The sequence below is a fragment of the Coptis chinensis genome, chromosome 7 (assembly GCF_015680905.1).
Source record: "Coptis chinensis isolate HL-2020 chromosome 7, ASM1568090v1, whole genome shotgun sequence".
Taxonomy (NCBI): domain Eukaryota; kingdom Viridiplantae; phylum Streptophyta; class Magnoliopsida; order Ranunculales; family Ranunculaceae; genus Coptis; species Coptis chinensis.
Window position 1 is genome coordinate 25,125,417 of NC_141462.1, and position 17,706 is coordinate 25,143,122.

Genomic DNA, 17,706 nt, shown 5'->3' on the forward strand with positions numbered 1-17,706 from the left:
ACTGAATTTTCTTGATTGTTCGGTGGGTGATTTAACGTATTCAGCGTCTGAAACAATGTACTCGCATCCTTACTTATCTATTCCCATCCACCACCCTTATCGGGATTTGAGAAACTACTCAGCCAGCCACCCCTCTATGGGTTTATAGACCTTACAACTAGGCTCTGCAAGACCTGCTACTGGAAAACAACTCCCTCTGCCCTTGTTCTGGTTCTATACTAGACAACACCCCTTGCCGTCGGACTTGCCTTTTAGTCATCGACTACTTCTGTATATTTGAAAGAATCTTATTCTTCATGCTTGAGATCCATGAAGGGCTACTTACTTGAAAAATCGAAAAGTGGGGAGAATTGTCACTACACCAAATTGGCCAAAAAACAACAGGTGTATTTGGCCGTAAACGACGGTTAATAGCCCACGTAATAAAACTTGAGCCCATAGCCGTTGTTGTCTAACTCAATAGCCGTCGTCCTCTTATAATAGAATTTGGAGCTTTGACGAGCTAATTCCCGCTCTACTATTTCGCGAAAAATTAGACTTCGCGGCTAAATTTCGATTGGGCAAATAAGAAAAATATAGCAGAGAGAGAGAATTCGCCTTCGTCAAAACAAAGTGTGAGAGAAAAATAGATATTGAGGTTCGTTTGGAAATCTTGATTGTTGTTTTCATCTCGTTCTCTCACCATCAACAGCTTAGTTTCAGGTAATCATATAATCTCATTTGCAACAATTAACCCTTTATTTTTATTTTTTTGTATAAATTCTTCAGATTTCAATTATTTTATTTGTTTTCCCATCAGTTTTTCGATTTCAATTTGGGGGGTTTTGGTGGAATGTGCTTTGCTCGATCATCCAATTAGCAGGTACTACATATTTTGATCTTAATTCTTTGATTAATATCTGTTATTAGTCGAAAAATTGAATTTGTTGTTGTTATATTAAACCAATTGCAATTTATTTTTAAAAGGTTGAATTTTTCTTCAAAGATTACAATTTTTTTTTAAAAGGTTGAATTTTTCCGCAAAGATTACAAATTTAATGTTAAGTCACTGTAAAAAATCAGTTGGGTTGCTAAAAAAAAAATTCAGTGGTAGTAACGCATACAACTAGGATACCTTTCAACGTCCTCTTAGTTAATCCTTGGGTATACGTGGTATCATAAGCATAGCATTCCATCTTAACGAGATGTTTTAGGACTAGCTGAAACTGGTAGTGGCAAAACTGCTGCATTCGTGCTACCTATATTACAAAAGTTAGCTAAGAATCATTACGGTGTTTACGCGTTAGTTATAACGCCTACGCGTGAATTGGCGTTTCAGTTAGCTGGCCAGTTTAAAGCACTTGGGTCTAGTTTGAGTTTGAGGTGTAGTGTTATTGTTGGTGGAATGGATATGATTGAGCAAGGGAAAGTGTTGATGAGTAGGCCTCATGTTATTATTGCTACGCCAGGGAGGATTAAGGTTTTGATTGAGCTGGATCTGGATATTGAGGCTGTGTTTAAGAGGACTAAGGTATAAAATTGTTTTTGTTGATGATATGTAAATTTATTAGTTATAAGTATATGAAGAAAAATGTTAAAGCAATTTGAATGGTTAAAGTATATGTGAGAAACTGAGATATGCAATATGTTTCATAACCATGTGGGGATAGAATTTCTTGCGATTGGCACCTTGACGTGGTGTGTTTTAGAGGATATGTGTAGTGGATGGTTGAGTTTTGTATCTGTTTTAATTGAATGGAAACACTTAAAATTTATGAACATGTAGTTGTGTATGGCTAAACCATACAAATCTTAGGATACTTGGATGTAGAGACTTGAAGTGTTTAGAGCGAGACTTGAGTTGTCCATAGACAGAAGATGTTGCTGAAAGAAAGGCTTCAACGACTACATTTTGACCAAACTTCGTCCCAGTAAACCTTTAGGTTGAAAAAGTATTGGCGGATCACCTCTCGAAAGGGAGGAAATCCTATTCTTGATTCTTGAACAACAACATATGTGTCTGCGGCGATTAATGTGTCGGCTTACATACCTTTAACTGACCCCACCGACCATTCTCAATGTGGCTTAAAAGCTCTTCTATTTCCCTTCTCGAGGGAGTTTCGTTTAGCCCCGTTCCCAAGATCGATCCCCTTCTTTAGGGACCTTTCAATCTTTCATACACTGATTTTAGAGTAGGGTCTCTAGCCCATATCTCAGCTCTTTATACCTTATTATCCCCGAGGAGCCCCCAAAGTAAGCTAAAATTCCTTTAGTTTAGAGAGGGCAACAAACCCTTTTTTATTAGTTAGTCGGATACTAAATCCCGGTTGGCAACCTCTATCCAGCCCTTGATTCTGCTTAATACTTTGTTGGATTTGAAACTACAGCCTCAGCCCTTGCTCCACCAGCTAGAGCTTGGCTAGATGTCCACCTCTGATCACCATCTATTTCGACTCGTTCGTTACCTAGTGATGAGCTTGACTGGTGCTCTAAGACAAACGCGGTCCAATCTGGCAAAGCTGGCTCAACGGCTCTTGAGTTTGGCCCCTCTCTTAAGCAAAAAACGTTGTTTCCGGGTCATTCGGAATGGGCCTCAAGCCACCGCCCATGCTTCAACACCTAAGTTTTCACCGAAAAACCCAATTTTATTATGGGCAGAAAGATTAGATTCGGTTCGGGGAAACCAAACAAAGAAAGCCAATCGAAATTATTTTATCACTAATGAATCCAAAAGAAAACTCAGAGCGAGAATCAACATCCTCACTTAGGGCTAGGGTAGGCCGCTTGGGGCTTATTGCGCTCCCTCTGCGGCTTCTCCGAAAGGTTTTCTGTCACTACTTAAGATAACACAATATTGGGATGTGAATCCATAAGAGAATGACATAATAGAATAGATAGGTGAGTGCGTTGAGTTCCGAAAGAAGAGCTTCTTCCATAGGGAGAATCTATGAAAATCTAGCTGGGATGGATATAACCATACTAACAAAGGAAACAAGATAAATACCATATAATACATTCCTACCCCGCCTAATCTCTTCTAACCGGAAAGAACCTTTCGTAAAAAATAGAAAGCAAGGAGGAACATAGGTCCCTTTTTTTTCTTAGAGGCCGCCATACTAAACTAAAAGCACTTGAAGGAAGTTAATGGCAAGTATTTACCCTAATATAGATATCTCTACTCAGCTCTTCCCCTAGCTACCATAGCGACGGGAGCTACTAGAAAGGCGGGAAAGATAAAGTGCCTTAGAGAACCGAAAGCGAGGAAGGAAGATCGGGGAGTAAGATACAACCAATCGCCTGAAACCGGATTTTGGTTGTCTAACTCAAGGTAAGCAACCTTCCTTAAGGATCCCAGAGTGCAGTTAAGGTCTTATGCTTAGAGTGCAACAGCAGAATGGCTTGTTGCAGAGCGGTGCCTGTCTCTATCGTCATGCGCCCATCTTGAATTAGCAAGAATGCCTAAAAAAGCTGTCGGAAAGACTTGGGATTTTGGTATGATGAGGAGGCTTCGTTTATCCGAGCGTGGACCTTTTTTTTCTACCGATATGTTAGAATGGTCCTCGCAATACATTGTTCGATGATTTAGCTATTTCTTTCCTTCCGAGAGATTGACCCTCTTTCCGAGGAAGAAGCTTCTTACTCGTATTCAGTAAATCAATTACTACATAATACTTAATCTAGGTTCGCTTCATCGTATGCGTTTCAGATCTTGGTCTGTGACTTATAGTTAGTTGTTTTGTATGTCAAAGATTCGTATGAGACCTCCGGATGACTATCTATTGACAATGTATTCGACCGGTCGCCGGGTTTTAAGGTGCGGGAAGAGTATTCGCTATTCCTAACGCCAACAATGAAAGCGGGCACTACGCCGTCCGCGAATGATTAGTGTATGTCGATCGTAAGTAAAATCCCACAAGATGGAACTTTCGATCAACCCGCACCTCATACTGGTTGAAGGGTTGCATGAAGGTAAGATCGTATGATTTATCTTTCGCGAATCGACCGCTTTCCTCTTATCTTAAGTTCCGAGGGGCGGTCGAAAGTGTTTGTTTAACAAGGTAGTTGCCCATGCTTGGGTTGAGTCCGGATTACAAGTAAAATAGATTTCGGGCTCCTAACTCAGCAGAAGGCTACTTTAAGTTTATCACCCTTGGGCTTCCTATCATCCTGGCTGTTATTCTCTGTCACCACATTCTTGTGTGGCTCAGTGCGGATGTGGTCTACCCTGGCAGGAGATTTGTCAAATACTAGCTTCTCGGTGATGATTTTGTCATCGGGGATGCGCGAGTAGGTAACCAAAGCACCTCCAAAGTGAACAATGTACCGCATAGTCGAGATCTCTAAACTTAAAACAGATCTGATGAGAGACACCACAAGTTCCTGAATGATATAGTGAAAGAGTTCCTACCAGTACCAATGTTAGACATTGTACAAGGCAAATTTGTATCCCAAATTCATCCCACTTGAACCGTAATAAAGAAACACGGAAACGTCACATTTTACAAAACCATGGAACCATTATGCTCTTAAGTTTAGGATGCAGTCGGGATTTCTGCTAAAATCTGTTCATAACTGATAATGACCACTTTTATCAAGTAAAAAGCATACCTAAAAGATAAATTCTGCAATTCCACATAGGAACACAAGTATTTTCAGTTCACTTTTAATCACTTTGAGTACTAATAACAACCCCATTAAGTTCTTGAGACTAAAGTACAAAAAGAACCAATAGATTTCTAACAAAAACAAAGAATGCCTATTAACCCATTGTGTATAAAGTATATAACATTCAATCAACAATTTCAAACTACCAAATGCACAAAACAAAACAGCCCCATTGCTTATTACAATCAATCAAAAACAAATCTTTAATTGCAACAAAATAAATAAAAAAACAAGTACCTCAAATTTCTCTGCCGCATCTTGCAAGAAGTGAGTATTAACCGAGGAGAAGAAGTGGGCAAGCGTTCATTTGAATGGTTATAGCTAAGACCACGCCAACTATGATGACTAATAAAGAAGGTTGAAGACTTTGTTGCCATGAAAGCCTTCTCAAACAATCCACATTTGGTTTAATAGTTTCTTCTAAATCATACCCGAGAACATAAGCTCATTTCTCAAACATCTGAGCCAAAATCTTCTTTGGAATCCCTAAAGAAACCAAGTAATCCACAATCGGCTTAATGACAGTCCCCACTCTCATTCCAAGCAAATAAGGATATTGCGTGACCATCGGGCCAATATCCCTAGGACTAACACCAATACTCACAAGATATGGCGAACCGAAGTACTCATCGTATTACCCTCGAGCTTAAACCCTAAAAGCTCTCGGGGATTCAGTAAAACATAACCAATATCCTGCCTATCGACATCAAGACCTCGAAGAAACTTAACAACAGGAACAAGTTCAACAACCACACTAGCATGTAAAATTTGTGGATAGTTCTTAACAAACTCACCCATATTTGACCTTTTAATCCCAATTTTCTCTCAATAGCCTAAAACAGGAATAATATTTTTCCTAACCTTACACCCTAACATTAATGGATACTCATTAATATCATCAATGGTCAATCCAATCTTTTGTAAAAACTCAACTCTTTCTTTCATAACTTCTACTATTGATGGTAATTCTAAATGTTCTAACTCATCAGGTACAATGCCCAAGTTCTTTAAATAGTCACAAAAATAACCCTTGACACTAATATATGCAACGGTAAGTAAGAAGTTATGAGAAGAACAAAAGAAAGGTAAAAAAAATACAATCATGGAAAAAATGCTACCTACTATATCAAATATCCATATAATAAAACATGCCTTGACATGTCATTCAACCATGTGCCACACTCTATAACAGCTCCTACTTGCTACCTTTAATCGTGCCTTCTTTTATGTTTTAACTCACTCCACAGTCAACTTGTGAACCCACAGTCCAATCCAATCTAATATACTGATAAGTTAAAGAATCCATCACATTCAACAATGTATTCACATAAGCAAAGCATACATAATATGACCTGTTTTCACATGACCAAGGTCTCGGGTATCTAATACCATGTGATTTCCAGTTTCCCCCTCTGAAGGTTTTTAAAACAAGTTCGTTACAATAACGAAAGTCAATAATGAATATCATTGGTACAGATGACAAGGCTAAATTTAAAAAAACTAGCTGATTTTAAATTCTAATCTAGCTACGAATAAGGCCCCTCTCTCTATGTAGTTGATACACACTTAGCATATTTCGTGAATTTGATATTGTCAAGTTTCACAATTTTGTTAATCAAAGGTGTGTTTGATTTGTGAGAATGATTCTCGCATCTATCTTTGAGAAATTTTAGGTTGATACAAGTCTTCCACTCTAAAAAACCTCATAATTGAAAGAACTTGTCAGTTCAAATTCACCATCGGCTACTCACTTAATTACCCATAAAGCATCGTTTATACAAACATGTAAACTATAAAGATACTGGATTTAGATTCAGTTTAACAATAGAGAATCACAGTGAACCACACAAGAATTTCATTGCAATGTCATTGAAGTGGTTTGGACCCTCAGTTTGAGGAATGTGTGATGTGTTCTTGATCACTTCCAATCTTGCCTTGTCTCCCAAAAGCCTGAAAAAAGAGAGTAGATCGTTGTAATTAAGCGATATTGGTAAATTAAGAGTCATTTCAGTTGTTCACTTACTCCTTCAGCTCCAAGGTATTCTTTAAGGGAAATATTTTATCCTGCTCCCCCCAAACAATTAAAACCTCCTGCAAAATATATACATGAACTTGTTTGAAATTTGTTGACATTAAAAACGGTGTTACATTCTTAAAGACGTAACCTTGTGACTAATCAAAATAAGTATTTATTGTATAATTGTTGGATTTTTATCAAATTTGAAATAACAAAAACAGGCTGAAGTTCGTTGACAGCCATTTACGGTTGAACGATCAAAGGGCATATGTTTTGATGAGCATTTCTTCTTTTCATTTTTCCAAATATTCTAGTTGTTAGTTAAAGCGGCTTCCTAGTAGTGTTAAGATATTCAATAAGTTTGTTTCACTCATGAATCTGTGTTTGTAAACTGCGACCCATACTGAAAAATCACGAGGTTACGCTTCATCCTCATGGCAACAATGGATTTCTCACTCTTCGCGACCATTTCTTTTCATGGCACCTCTCTTCGACCTCAATCAACTCAAGTACACTACTTAGTAGTGCTTCTTCACTTACGGAATTGTTTGGGTGTTCTCTATTTTGGCTAATATTAGCTTGTGAACTTAAATGATTCACAACAAAGTAAAAGTAACTCAATAAAGTGGTTCAGTCTTTATATATAGGGGCCCCTGTATATATGTGTGTGTTTATATAAGCAAAATATCGGTATTCAAACACTCCGTTTAGTAAGACTAAAAACAATATATTCTTATATAATGACTTTAATATAAAATGGAATGTGAAAATATTTAAGGTAAGGAAGCAGCCATACTCCAAGCGGGGTGTCAGCAGTAAGCGTCAATCTACAGGGCACTTTCTTAATCCTTGTATAGAAGATCTACAGAATACATAAAAGGAAAATAACACTAATAATAACAACTGGAACAGTAAAAAAAAAACTAAATATTTTATTACCTCTGCTTTCCTTGCCGATGTCCGCGTAAATACGTGCACTTGTAAACTAGGAGGTGATCTTCTTGTGTTAATGTGCATCACGAGATCTAAGAAGGAGAAGAAATAAAACCGAGAAGCCCAGAAGTTAGAAATAGAAAAAATATTTATGACGATTATTCTAGAAGATATGACTTACAAAGAACTGATCAAATAAGCCCTTCAATATAGTTTCTAGAAGATATGACTTACAAAGAACTGATCAAATTTTGTTTCTAGGGTTTTCCTTTTCTTTTTTCATCCAAATTAAAGAGTTGCAGTCTCTAACGAGTCTTGTTATCCCCATATATTGAGGTCTTTTGATCATATAGCGTTTTAGTGATTGATAGTATTTTGAATTATGAATGATATACCATTAAATTTTGTCTTGGTATTTAGCAGTTGCTAGCTTGAACTTGTGCTTATTGCTAATATTATATTTAGTTCTCATTCTTTTGTATAGTAGGAATGTCTTCAGTACCCCCAAACAGGGCATGGATGAAAGCACCTCAAGCTTCTACGGAATATCTTGATGGTGTCATATCGTTCCTCACATTTGCTCAAAACAAACCGGGAAACGATGGATGGTACTGCTGTCCATGTGTAGCATGTCGTAATGTTAATGGGAAAAAGACTCTATCTGAAGTCAGTGACCATCTAATCCGTCTTGGTATTGATCGGACATACCTGGCGTGGACTTTTCATGGTGAACCACTGCCCACTAGTGGCATTAAAAGGGGATTCCTAGCACTTCTTCAAGTGCAACCCCCCTAGGATGGTTGATTTGGTTAACAATGCCCACATAGATCCCGAGTCATTAGATGATTGTATGGAAGAACTTCGAGGTGGACGTGACACACAAAATGAAGAAGATATACATGGTAATGATTACTACAAAAAATTGAAGGAAGATGCAGTACAACCTTTATACCCTTCGTGTGAAGATGGATTAACGAAACTTTCCGTGACAGTTGAGTTGATGAGTATGAAAGCTAGAAATAGATGGTCGGACAATAGTTTCACAGAGTTGCTCCAAATGTTAAAAGCTATTTTGCCAAAGGAGAGCACTATACCTATTGACACCTATAATGCGAAAACACTGATCAAATCTTTGGGAATGGACTATGAGGTGATCCACGCGTGTCGTAATGATTTCATTCTATACTGGAAAGAGCATGCAACTAGGGAGTTTTGTCCAGTGTGTAAGGCAAGCAGATGGAAGTCAATTGTTCTTAGGAATAAAGGGAACAAAATTCCGTGGAAGGTGTTAAGTTAGTTCCCATTAACACCAAGGCTGAAGAGATTATACACAATACCGTGGATTGCAGAGAAAATGAGGTGGCACACAAATTCAGTTGGAGATGAGGATTACATACGCCATCCTGCTGATTCTTATGCTTGGAAATCAGTTAATCGCAAGTGGCCTGAATTTTCAAGTGAGCCACGCAATGTCCGGCTAGGACTAGCTACAGACGGATTTAATCCTTTTGGAATGAATAGCAATTCTTATAGCTGTTGGCCTGTCATGATGGTTCCCTATAATCTTCCTCCCTCCTATTGCATGACTCGAGAATTTACAATGTTAACATTGTTAATCCCCGGAAAAACTAGCCCAGGAGATGACATTGATGTGTATTTGCAACCATTGATTGAAGAGTTGACTGAATTGTGGAGAGTTGGAAGTCTAGCATACGATGCCTACTCCAAGAAAATATTTACTATGAAAGCTATTTTGCTATGGGCGATACATGATTTTCCGGCGTTGGGTCATCTCTCAGGTAGTAGAACAGGTGGAAAGTATGCTTGTCCAGTTTGTAGTGTACATACCGACTCAATCAGACTATTACATGGGAAAAAGGAAGCTTACATGGCAACTAGAAGATTCCTACCAGATGATCATGTGTTTAGGAGCCAAAAAATGCAATTTAATGGAAAAGAAGAGCATAGAAAAAAGCCCAATCGCTTGACTGGTTCTGAGGTATTGATGAGGGTGGAAACATTTCCCACAGTGTACGGAAAATTAAGCAAGAAAAGGAAAAGACCCGCACACGATGATGAAAATGGTTCATATGCATGGTCCAAGAAATCAAAATTGTTTGACTTGCCGTATTGGGAGGTAAGTTTAAAATGTTTCGCATCACAAGTGTTATATATTATAATATATTAGGTATTTTAACATTTTCAGTTTTGTGTAAATGTAGGAGTTATTTATTACACACAATGTGGGACGTGATGCATCTGAGAAAAAAATGTTCTTTGAACATCTCCTTGGGACAATCATGGGAACAAAAGAGAAGAATAAGGATGGTCTTGCAGCTCGCCTAGACCTTAAAGAAATGAAGATAAGGAAGAACTTGTGGCCTATTGAAGAGAATGGCAAGATTTTCTTGCCTAAAGCTCCATTCGCTTTGTCGAAATCGAAAAAAAGCAGTTGGTATGTCAAACTCTAGTTGATCTGAAAGTTCCCAAAGGGTATAGTTCAAACTGGAAACATCATGTGAATATGGAGGAGCTTCAACTCAAGAGCATGAATTCACATGATTACCACATCCTCATGCAACAATTGCTCCCAGTTTTACTAATGCATGCATACAAAAAGCATAAGCCTTTGCGTGCTGCTATCTTGCAATTGTCGCTATTCCAATGTCTTGTGCTCAAAAGTTATTCACCGTGAGACGCTCGAGATCATGAAAAAACGTGTTGTGGAAACTTTATGTGTGTTTGAAAAGTATTTCCCTCCTTCATTTTTTGTTCCCATGATACACCTTGTTGTGCACTTGGTGGAGGAGGCATTAACTAATGGACCTGTTCCATTTCGATGGATGTACCATTTTGAGCGGTATGTGATATATATTTATCTCATTTTATGCTATTCATATATGAAATTATTGTGTCTCTGATTTATTTTATGTAACAGGATGATGAGAATATACAAAGGGAACGTGATGAATAAGACACATGTAGAAGGGTGTATTGCGGAACAGCACATTATGGAAGAATCAGTAAGATATTGCATGGAGTACATGCCTAAAGCGAGAAAAGGAAGCCATAAAAGAGGAAAGTTCACTACTAATAAAAAGGGGACAAGGTACATTTTGTCCAATTTGCAATACGAACAAGTGCGCAAATGGCTTTTGCAACATTGTCCTCAAAATCTTTGAATGGGGGCGTAAGTAAAATCTGATTTTTTTTTCTTCATTAGTTTCAAATTTCATGTAAATTTATTCAAATCTAAAGTTGTTTAAATTACAGGAAGTACCAGTTATACGTTGAACCCTATACATCTCATCCTTCTAGGGGTCGACGTCGAAAAAGGAATGTAGCAACTGAAAAGCCATTGGAATACGTTCATTGGTTAAGACAACAACTACAAAATCAGAAGATGACGACCTTGAAAAGGCTTGCTATGGGTCCGAGCTTTGAAGCCAAGTCGTATGACAGATATGAGCACAATGGATACATGTTTTGTACTGCAGGGTCCGAAACGGCCAAGTCAACCCAAAATAGTGGGGTTTCAATGAATGCTTTTACTAATTTTAGAGCAAGTGCGAAGGATCATAACCTCGTGGAGAAACAAGCTACTTATTACGGCATCATTAGGCAAATACTTGAAGTGGATTACTCTGATTTCAAAGAAGTGGTGTTCTATTGCGATTGGGTGCTGATTGGAGATAAAGTAAATGGATGTGTGGTTGATCCAGAAACAAATTTAGTATTTGTTAACCTTGGGAGGTTCCAAGGAAAATATAAGGAAAATGACGAGCCATTTATTTGTGCATCTGAAGCTTCTCAAGTTTTCTACTGCAAGGATCCAACAAGGGACAATTGGTATGTTGTCTTGGATGCTCCAAAGAGGTTGAATCAAGGTGTGGACGCGTTTGAGGATCCTTTGGTTTTTGAGGCAAGAATGAGTGAAGAGGAAATGATATCAGAATTAGTAAATGACATTGTGGAAGAAGTAGATACCACAGATGGTTCTTGGGTTTAGATTGTTTTTTTTTTGTTGTGTTTTAGGTTTAGATTGTTCTTGGGAAAAACCTATATATATATATATATATATATATATATATATATATATATATATTTTTTTTTTTTTGTTCTAAGTTTCTTTTGGAGGAATGGATTGTTAGAATTAGTAATAGTAAATGGATGTTTTGTTTTGAGCATGATATTAAGTTGAATTGCTATGTTTTGAGCATGATATTAGGTATACATGTCGCATCCAACATTTGATCAAATGCTAATGTCGGAGGAGCAATCTAGCGAGCATGAGCATGAGCATGAGCATGAGCATGAGCCTGAGCCTGAGCCTGAGGGTGAGATTTTTAATATTTGGAAGTTTTATCACTCTAGTTTATTTTATTTCTTATGTATGTGTATAATTAACAATCTATTATATTGTTATGTAGCCCCACCTCCTGTGAGAATAGAAGTTCATTTCAATGTTGATGGGAAGGCGGTTGGACCAAATGCAGCGAAATATGCTTCACGACTAGGGAAACTTACAAGGCAACATTGTCCTCCACACTACTCTGAATGGACCCTTGTTCCTGTTGAAGCGATAAATCTTTTGTGGAATGGTATCTTGGTGAGTATGTCTTTCATTCGAAATTGCTTGTTTTGCTTCAACAGTGTGGAGTGATGTCCTCCACACTATATAGTGTGGAGTGATGTCCTCCACACTATATATATATATGGCTGATTTCTGAATTTGTTTTGGTAGAGCCGGTTCGATGTCCCAGTAGAATATCGAAGCCAACAACTACACAAAGCAAATAACATGTGGAGGAATTAGAAGTCTAGTCTTCGGAAGCATTGTGACCAATATGATACAATCCTAGAGAGAAAGCGGAATCGTAAAAGTGGTGTGAAGAAAGAAGAGTGGGATCTATTTGTTGACATGGAGTCAACTGAGCTCGCATACCTTCGTCGTGAAAGGGGGAAAGAAAACAGAGAAATGATGAAGAATCCACACATGACGGGTAGGCGAGGATCAACAAGGACTGTAGAAGAAATGGTAAGTTATAGTCAAATACTACTATGAATCCTTAAGGATGATCAATAAGGTATACGGAAAATGCTTTAGCCCATTCTTTTTCTTTTGTTATTTCTTGGTCATAAATAAGCAAATTGCTTGTTTTGCTTGTCTACCATCCTTTTGTCTTTCTTTTAGTTAGGTAAGATCCAAGTTTTAACAATTAAACATATAGGTCACAGTTGTGGATATTAGGACATGTGCCTCTAGATGTTCTCCTTCATTCTCTAGTCGACAGATGCACTTAGATTCTGTGAGAGGTAAATATGAGAAGAGGTCCTTATATGGGAGGTCCTTATATGGAAGATGCTTGATTAGTAAACTAAAGCAAAGTAAAATATTCACTCGCTGAGTTTTGATTAAACTACGGGTATTCTATGATCAGTTGTAGTAAGTGTTGTTGTGGAACAATTTGTGTTTTATTTTATCTTACTAAATTTCTATTCGCAGAAGGATGCATTTTTGTATGAGCTATAGAACTAATAGCTCTTATTCAAGTGACTAAAGGGATGATATATTCTTATTCATAGGTTGCTAATGATCCTGCTAATCCCCCATCCCGAACTGATATATTCGTGGTGACTCATACTAGAAAGAATGGAACATTTGTTTCAGAGGAAGTCAGACAAAAAATGGTATGAAATATATATTTACTATTCTTATAGTCAAGAGAAGTAAGTTTAACTGATTTTACTTTTGTTCTCACTTTACAGATAAAAATCAATGAAATTGTTGCTCGTGACCCGAGTAGCAAACACAAGGATTTGGACCATGACCCTGTTGCAGAGGTGTGTTTCTTGTTTAATATATACTTTTTATATATTAATTTTACAATTATTCTTCTAAAATTAATCCCAATGTGGGTAAAAATGAGTTTGTAGGTCTTTGGAAAGGATGGAAGGGGTCGAGTACTAGGCTTGGGTAGTGGTGTCTCCAAGACCACTCTTATGGCTGCAGCTCCTTATAAAAGGAAAGCCGAAGAAGCGGAGAGATCAAAGGTGGAATTCCAAAGCCAAATAGATGATTTGAAGCAGCAGGTGATTGATGGGAAAAGGACACAAATGGAGATACAGTCACAAGTGAATGCAATGCTCGCAATGCAAGGAATTAATGAGGGAGCACCAACGCGAATCTCTACGAACTCTCCATCTAATCAGGTATTTGGTTAAAATTAGTGTACCATTTTAACTTGTAAATTGCAAATCGTAAAGATGCTATCACTACATAATCCCATATGAATAATTGGCTTACCGTTAATTATAGTTGGTTGCACATAGCTCAATTCATCTCTTCCTGCTGTTGTGTTCCCTATCACCTCAGCCCAAGTGCTTTTAGTGATATTACTTTTACTTTTAGTGCTGTTGTGTTCCCTTACACATAGCTCATTCCGGGTAGGGTAGGCGGGAGACCAAACCACCATTCCACTGTGCGTTGTTGGCCTGGATGAGACTTTCGTCCCAAATTCCATCGCCGTGGCCATCTGGTTCAAGTGACCCCCCGAAGGGCTATTCTGTTTGAGTCATATCCGTGTGCAGAAAAATCCTTGTTCCTCTTCTTCGAGCCCTGGCTGATTCGATAGCCTGAGAAAGATTGACCACGATTTTAGTGGATTAGGCTAAAACCGGATGTTAAGTCTCGTCTGAGTCATTCCCCGTGGTGTATAAGTCAAGCCTTGCAAGCCCTCCACTGCTGCCATCTCTAACGTTGCTGTAAAAGTGGAGTCTTGGTCATCCTCCACTGCTGGAAGTTCTTCAGCATGGTTTAGAACAAGGTCTAAAGCCTCCTTGATCTTACGACCTTCTTGGTTTGTCCACCTCTCATCAGCTCCGACTTCTTTAAGCTCGAGTCTTCTCCTGAATCTCTCCAGCATGGTTTAGAACAAGGTCTAAAGCCTCCTTGATCTTACGACCTTCTTGGTTTGTCCACCTCTCATCAGCTCCGACTTCTTTAAGCTCGAGTCTTCTCCTGAATCTCTCCAGCATGGTTTAGAACAAGGTCTAAAGCTAGTCCATACTTCTTTACCGTTATTGTTTCAACTAGGGCATATGGAGCAGCAGCTTTATATTGCTCAGTGCTTGATCTTAGGGAGATAATTACTTCTCTTTTGCTGTGGGAAGAAACCGCTCAAATGCACGATATCGCCTTGGTTCAGTGGAGGAAGTTGTCACATTCCTGAAGTTACTAGCAGCAGCATCAAGGACTTGAAAAGCAATATATCTTTCTAAGTGGTGTTGTAAATCCAAAATCTTTGAACTTGCAGTAGCTTTTTATTGCCTGCTAGGGGTCGTAGTGCGCTTGTTAGGAACTGGTTGGTTTACCTGTGGACCCAAAACAAAATATAAAGTAAACCTGCAAAGTAACTATTACCTAGGAACATAAATGATCCAGTTGGTTAGTTTGATACCTTCTCGTAAACCTCGATTGGAACTGATTTAGGGTGAATAGAGACAAATAAGCCACAACTCTAAGGTTGTACTTGTGAATTGAGGTCAGTGATGCGATAGAGAAATATCAGGAACTCTTAAAACTGAATGCTATCAAAACACCAAAACTTTGAGGCCGCTCTCAATTCATGAGTTGGGTTTCTCAAAGAGAGAGAGGTCTTTTCACCCTAGATTTGAGCACTTGATTTGTGATAGGACAAATCGACCGCGGACGAATCGAAGTGTTCTTTGTGGAACTTAATCAAGTGTTGCTGTGGAACTCAATCCAGCTGTCTTTCTTTATGAAGGCAGCTTTCCTCATTCGCCCCAGTTCGAGATTGTGGATCGGAAGCTGCAGCCTTTTGTTTCAGACTTTCCTATAGATTCAGCTGGAATAAAAACCTTCTTTCGAGCGTGTTCGAAGGGCATGGCTCTCCCACATCTTATTCAACAACTTCTTTTGGAGAGGAAGTCAGTAATAGCTTTTGGATGTTGATGGTAGTTTGGATTCGCTTCTTACATTGTGAAAACTGAAATATGAAATGTAATGTTTTTTTTTGGATTTTTGAGTATATATGCTATTGTTTCCAGATGCAAGCTCACGAGCTAGTTTCGAGCTCGAGCTTCAATCGAGCTCGTTTTGTAAAACGAGTCGAGCCGAGTCGAGCTCGAGCTAATTGTAATTCAAAACGATTCGAGTTTGAGCACAAAGTAGAGCTCGACCTTGAGTTTGAGCTCGGCTTGAACTCGACTCGAAAACTCACGAGCCGAATCTGAGCATGCCAATACTCGGATCACTCGACTCGATGACCACCCCTACTCATGCCTCGGTGTGCTATCAACTAAGTCAACCATACCAAACGATTGTTTTATTTTAAGTCTAACACGATATGTTGCCCATCAAACAAAATTCTTATATAACACACAACTCTTTGTTGGTAGTCTGTATACCTGACCAACATCATCTATTTACATCTTTGTTGGTACTTGGCAGTCTCTTATATCATTCAACTGCCAAAAGATAAGGTTGGTTGAAATGAGGACTGGATCTTACTGGGCACAGATGCCATCTTATTATACTCGAGCTAGCATTCAATAAGACTTATTTATGTTATCCGCTTAAGATTTTGAGATGAAAATCTAAGTTGTAGTATATTGTATATATATAACATAAAGATACAAGTGTGAGAAGATAATAGAACAGCTAATAAAATAGTAGGACTAGGAAGAAATAAACAAGAGAAAGGAATATAAATTGTGCATCTAGAATACGAGGACATGATCTTAGCAAATTCCTTGGTATTAGACTATTAAATCTTGTAAGATGGAACCGTGATAGTACAATATGGTTTCTTTTCTTCTTTTTTAGCTTTGAGCAATGCCAAATGAAATAATGAAGAGATCCTGTATTAGTTCCGACATTATAGTCAAGGCACCAGTGATTAAGAAGCATTACACATTTATACATGAAGATGCCACTTGTTGATGTCTGCTTGATGTTTTGTAATCATTAGATTTCTTCCTTTTTCTTTTAGTGTTTGGGATGTTGTAAATGACTTGGTTTCTTTTGCTTTAATTTCCTCTTGCTTATATATAAAGCTGCCAAGTTTACTTATTCATTGTTGAGTCTACTTATTCATTGTTGAGTCTGCAAGAAGTTATCAACTATAAATATATAATATTGCTATATATTTGTTATACAACTCTTGATTTTACATATGAATTTGCTAGTTGACATGTTTGTCGTATTGAGATTTTCTTATTACTTTATATCTTGTTCATCGCAGACGACTGGTCATTTATTATCTAGGCGACCAATGGTATCACGTTCTGCACAAACGTGTGAGCTGCAATGCATGGGGGGAAGAGTGGTTGCCATTGGAAGAATGCTTGGTGATCGAGAGGATGTACCTGAGAATGCATATCGGATTATAGTGGACGAGATCCTAGAATTTAATGCTGAGTTGTTTGGTGCTAGAGGAAAGACCTTTAGTGACATTGACATGGGATCTTCTATTACATGGCCTAAAGCCTTTACTAATGTAATCTAAACTACTTTCTTAAGTTATATGAAAGATTTGGTTGTGTACAAAGTTGTAGGATAGGATTTGTTCAAGTTGTTGGATGGGATTTTTTTGTTGAAGTTTCAAGTATCCAATGAAAATATTTTGCTGTGATTTAGGTTTTTGTTATTGTTTTATATTTTGTTATTGTTCTTCAGTTATAGCTTTATAGGAATATATTTTGTTTCTATCAGGTACCCAAAAAAAAAAATGCTAAATAAATAAATGACAGCAAGAGCCAGTGAAACATTTATCCCATAAACAACGGCTTGAGTCTGTTGTTATATTCCAAATATAGGTGGGACGAATTTAAAGGGAAACATGTGCTGACAACCGTCGTTATTTTACAAGTGTTAAAAGCCGTCGTTGTTGTTTAAACTTTACAAGTGCCCCGGGCCGTTGTATTTCAAAAACTACAGCGGTTTTTGTGACGGCCGTAACAACGGAATATAGCACATGTTTTCTTCATAAACAACAGCTATGGGCCGTTGTTTCTTGACTGTTTTTTTGTAGTGTGTCGCAAACCATAAACCAATAATGTTTAGTAGTGAACCTTACCTAGGAAGGTAT

The 17,706-nt window shown here is 38.0% G+C and overlaps 2 protein-coding genes and 1 long non-coding RNA gene across 3 annotated transcripts; 2 read left to right on the top strand and 1 right to left on the bottom strand.

Moving 5' to 3' along the window:
• The first annotated feature begins 795 nt into the window (after nt 1-795).
• On the top strand, nt 796-17,645 carry LOC147486777 (uncharacterized). The gene is made up of 9 exons (XM_086574930.1): nt 796-862; nt 1,449-1,510; nt 11,823-11,931; nt 12,025-12,203; nt 12,339-12,632; nt 13,181-13,285; nt 13,364-13,438; nt 13,532-13,807; nt 16,861-17,645. Exons 5-9 carry the CDS (start codon nt 12,516-12,518, stop codon nt 17,122-17,124), a joined length of 837 nt encoding a protein of 278 aa, XP_086431056.1. The 5' UTR covers nt 796-862; nt 1,449-1,510; nt 11,823-11,931; nt 12,025-12,203; nt 12,339-12,515; the 3' UTR covers nt 17,125-17,645.
• On the top strand, nt 10,874-11,652 carry LOC147486778 (uncharacterized). The gene is made up of 2 exons (XM_086573416.1): nt 10,874-11,597; nt 11,630-11,652. Exons 1-2 carry the CDS (start codon nt 10,998-11,000, stop codon nt 11,633-11,635), a joined length of 606 nt encoding a protein of 201 aa, XP_086429542.1. The 5' UTR covers nt 10,874-10,997; the 3' UTR covers nt 11,636-11,652.
• On the bottom strand, nt 13,661-15,187 carry LOC147486779 (uncharacterized). Its single transcript, XR_015202976.1, has 3 exons — nt 15,055-15,187; nt 13,902-14,968; nt 13,661-13,799 (listed from the first exon to the last, which is right to left on the bottom strand). It is a non-coding gene; the product is annotated as an uncharacterized LOC147486779 (long non-coding RNA).
• Nucleotides 17,646-17,706: the final 61 nt, after the last annotated feature.

What these genes read in the sequence shown, in the direction of transcription:
- LOC147486778 (XM_086573416.1), top strand. Translation starts at nt 10,998, where the DNA reads ATGACGACCTTGAAAAGGCTTGCTATGGGTCCGAGCTTTGAAGCCAAG.
- LOC147486777 (XM_086574930.1), top strand. Translation starts at nt 12,516, where the DNA reads ATGGAGTCAACTGAGCTCGCATACCTTCGTCGTGAAAGGGGGAAAGAA. An exon ending in AGGAAGTCAGACAAAAAATG is followed by an intron (nt 13,286 to 13,363) that starts GTATGAAATATA and finishes CTCACTTTACAG; the next exon opens with ATAAAAATCAATGAAATTGT. An exon ending in ACCATGACCCTGTTGCAGAG is followed by an intron (nt 13,439 to 13,531) that starts GTGTGTTTCTTG and finishes ATGAGTTTGTAG; the next exon opens with GTCTTTGGAAAGGATGGAAG.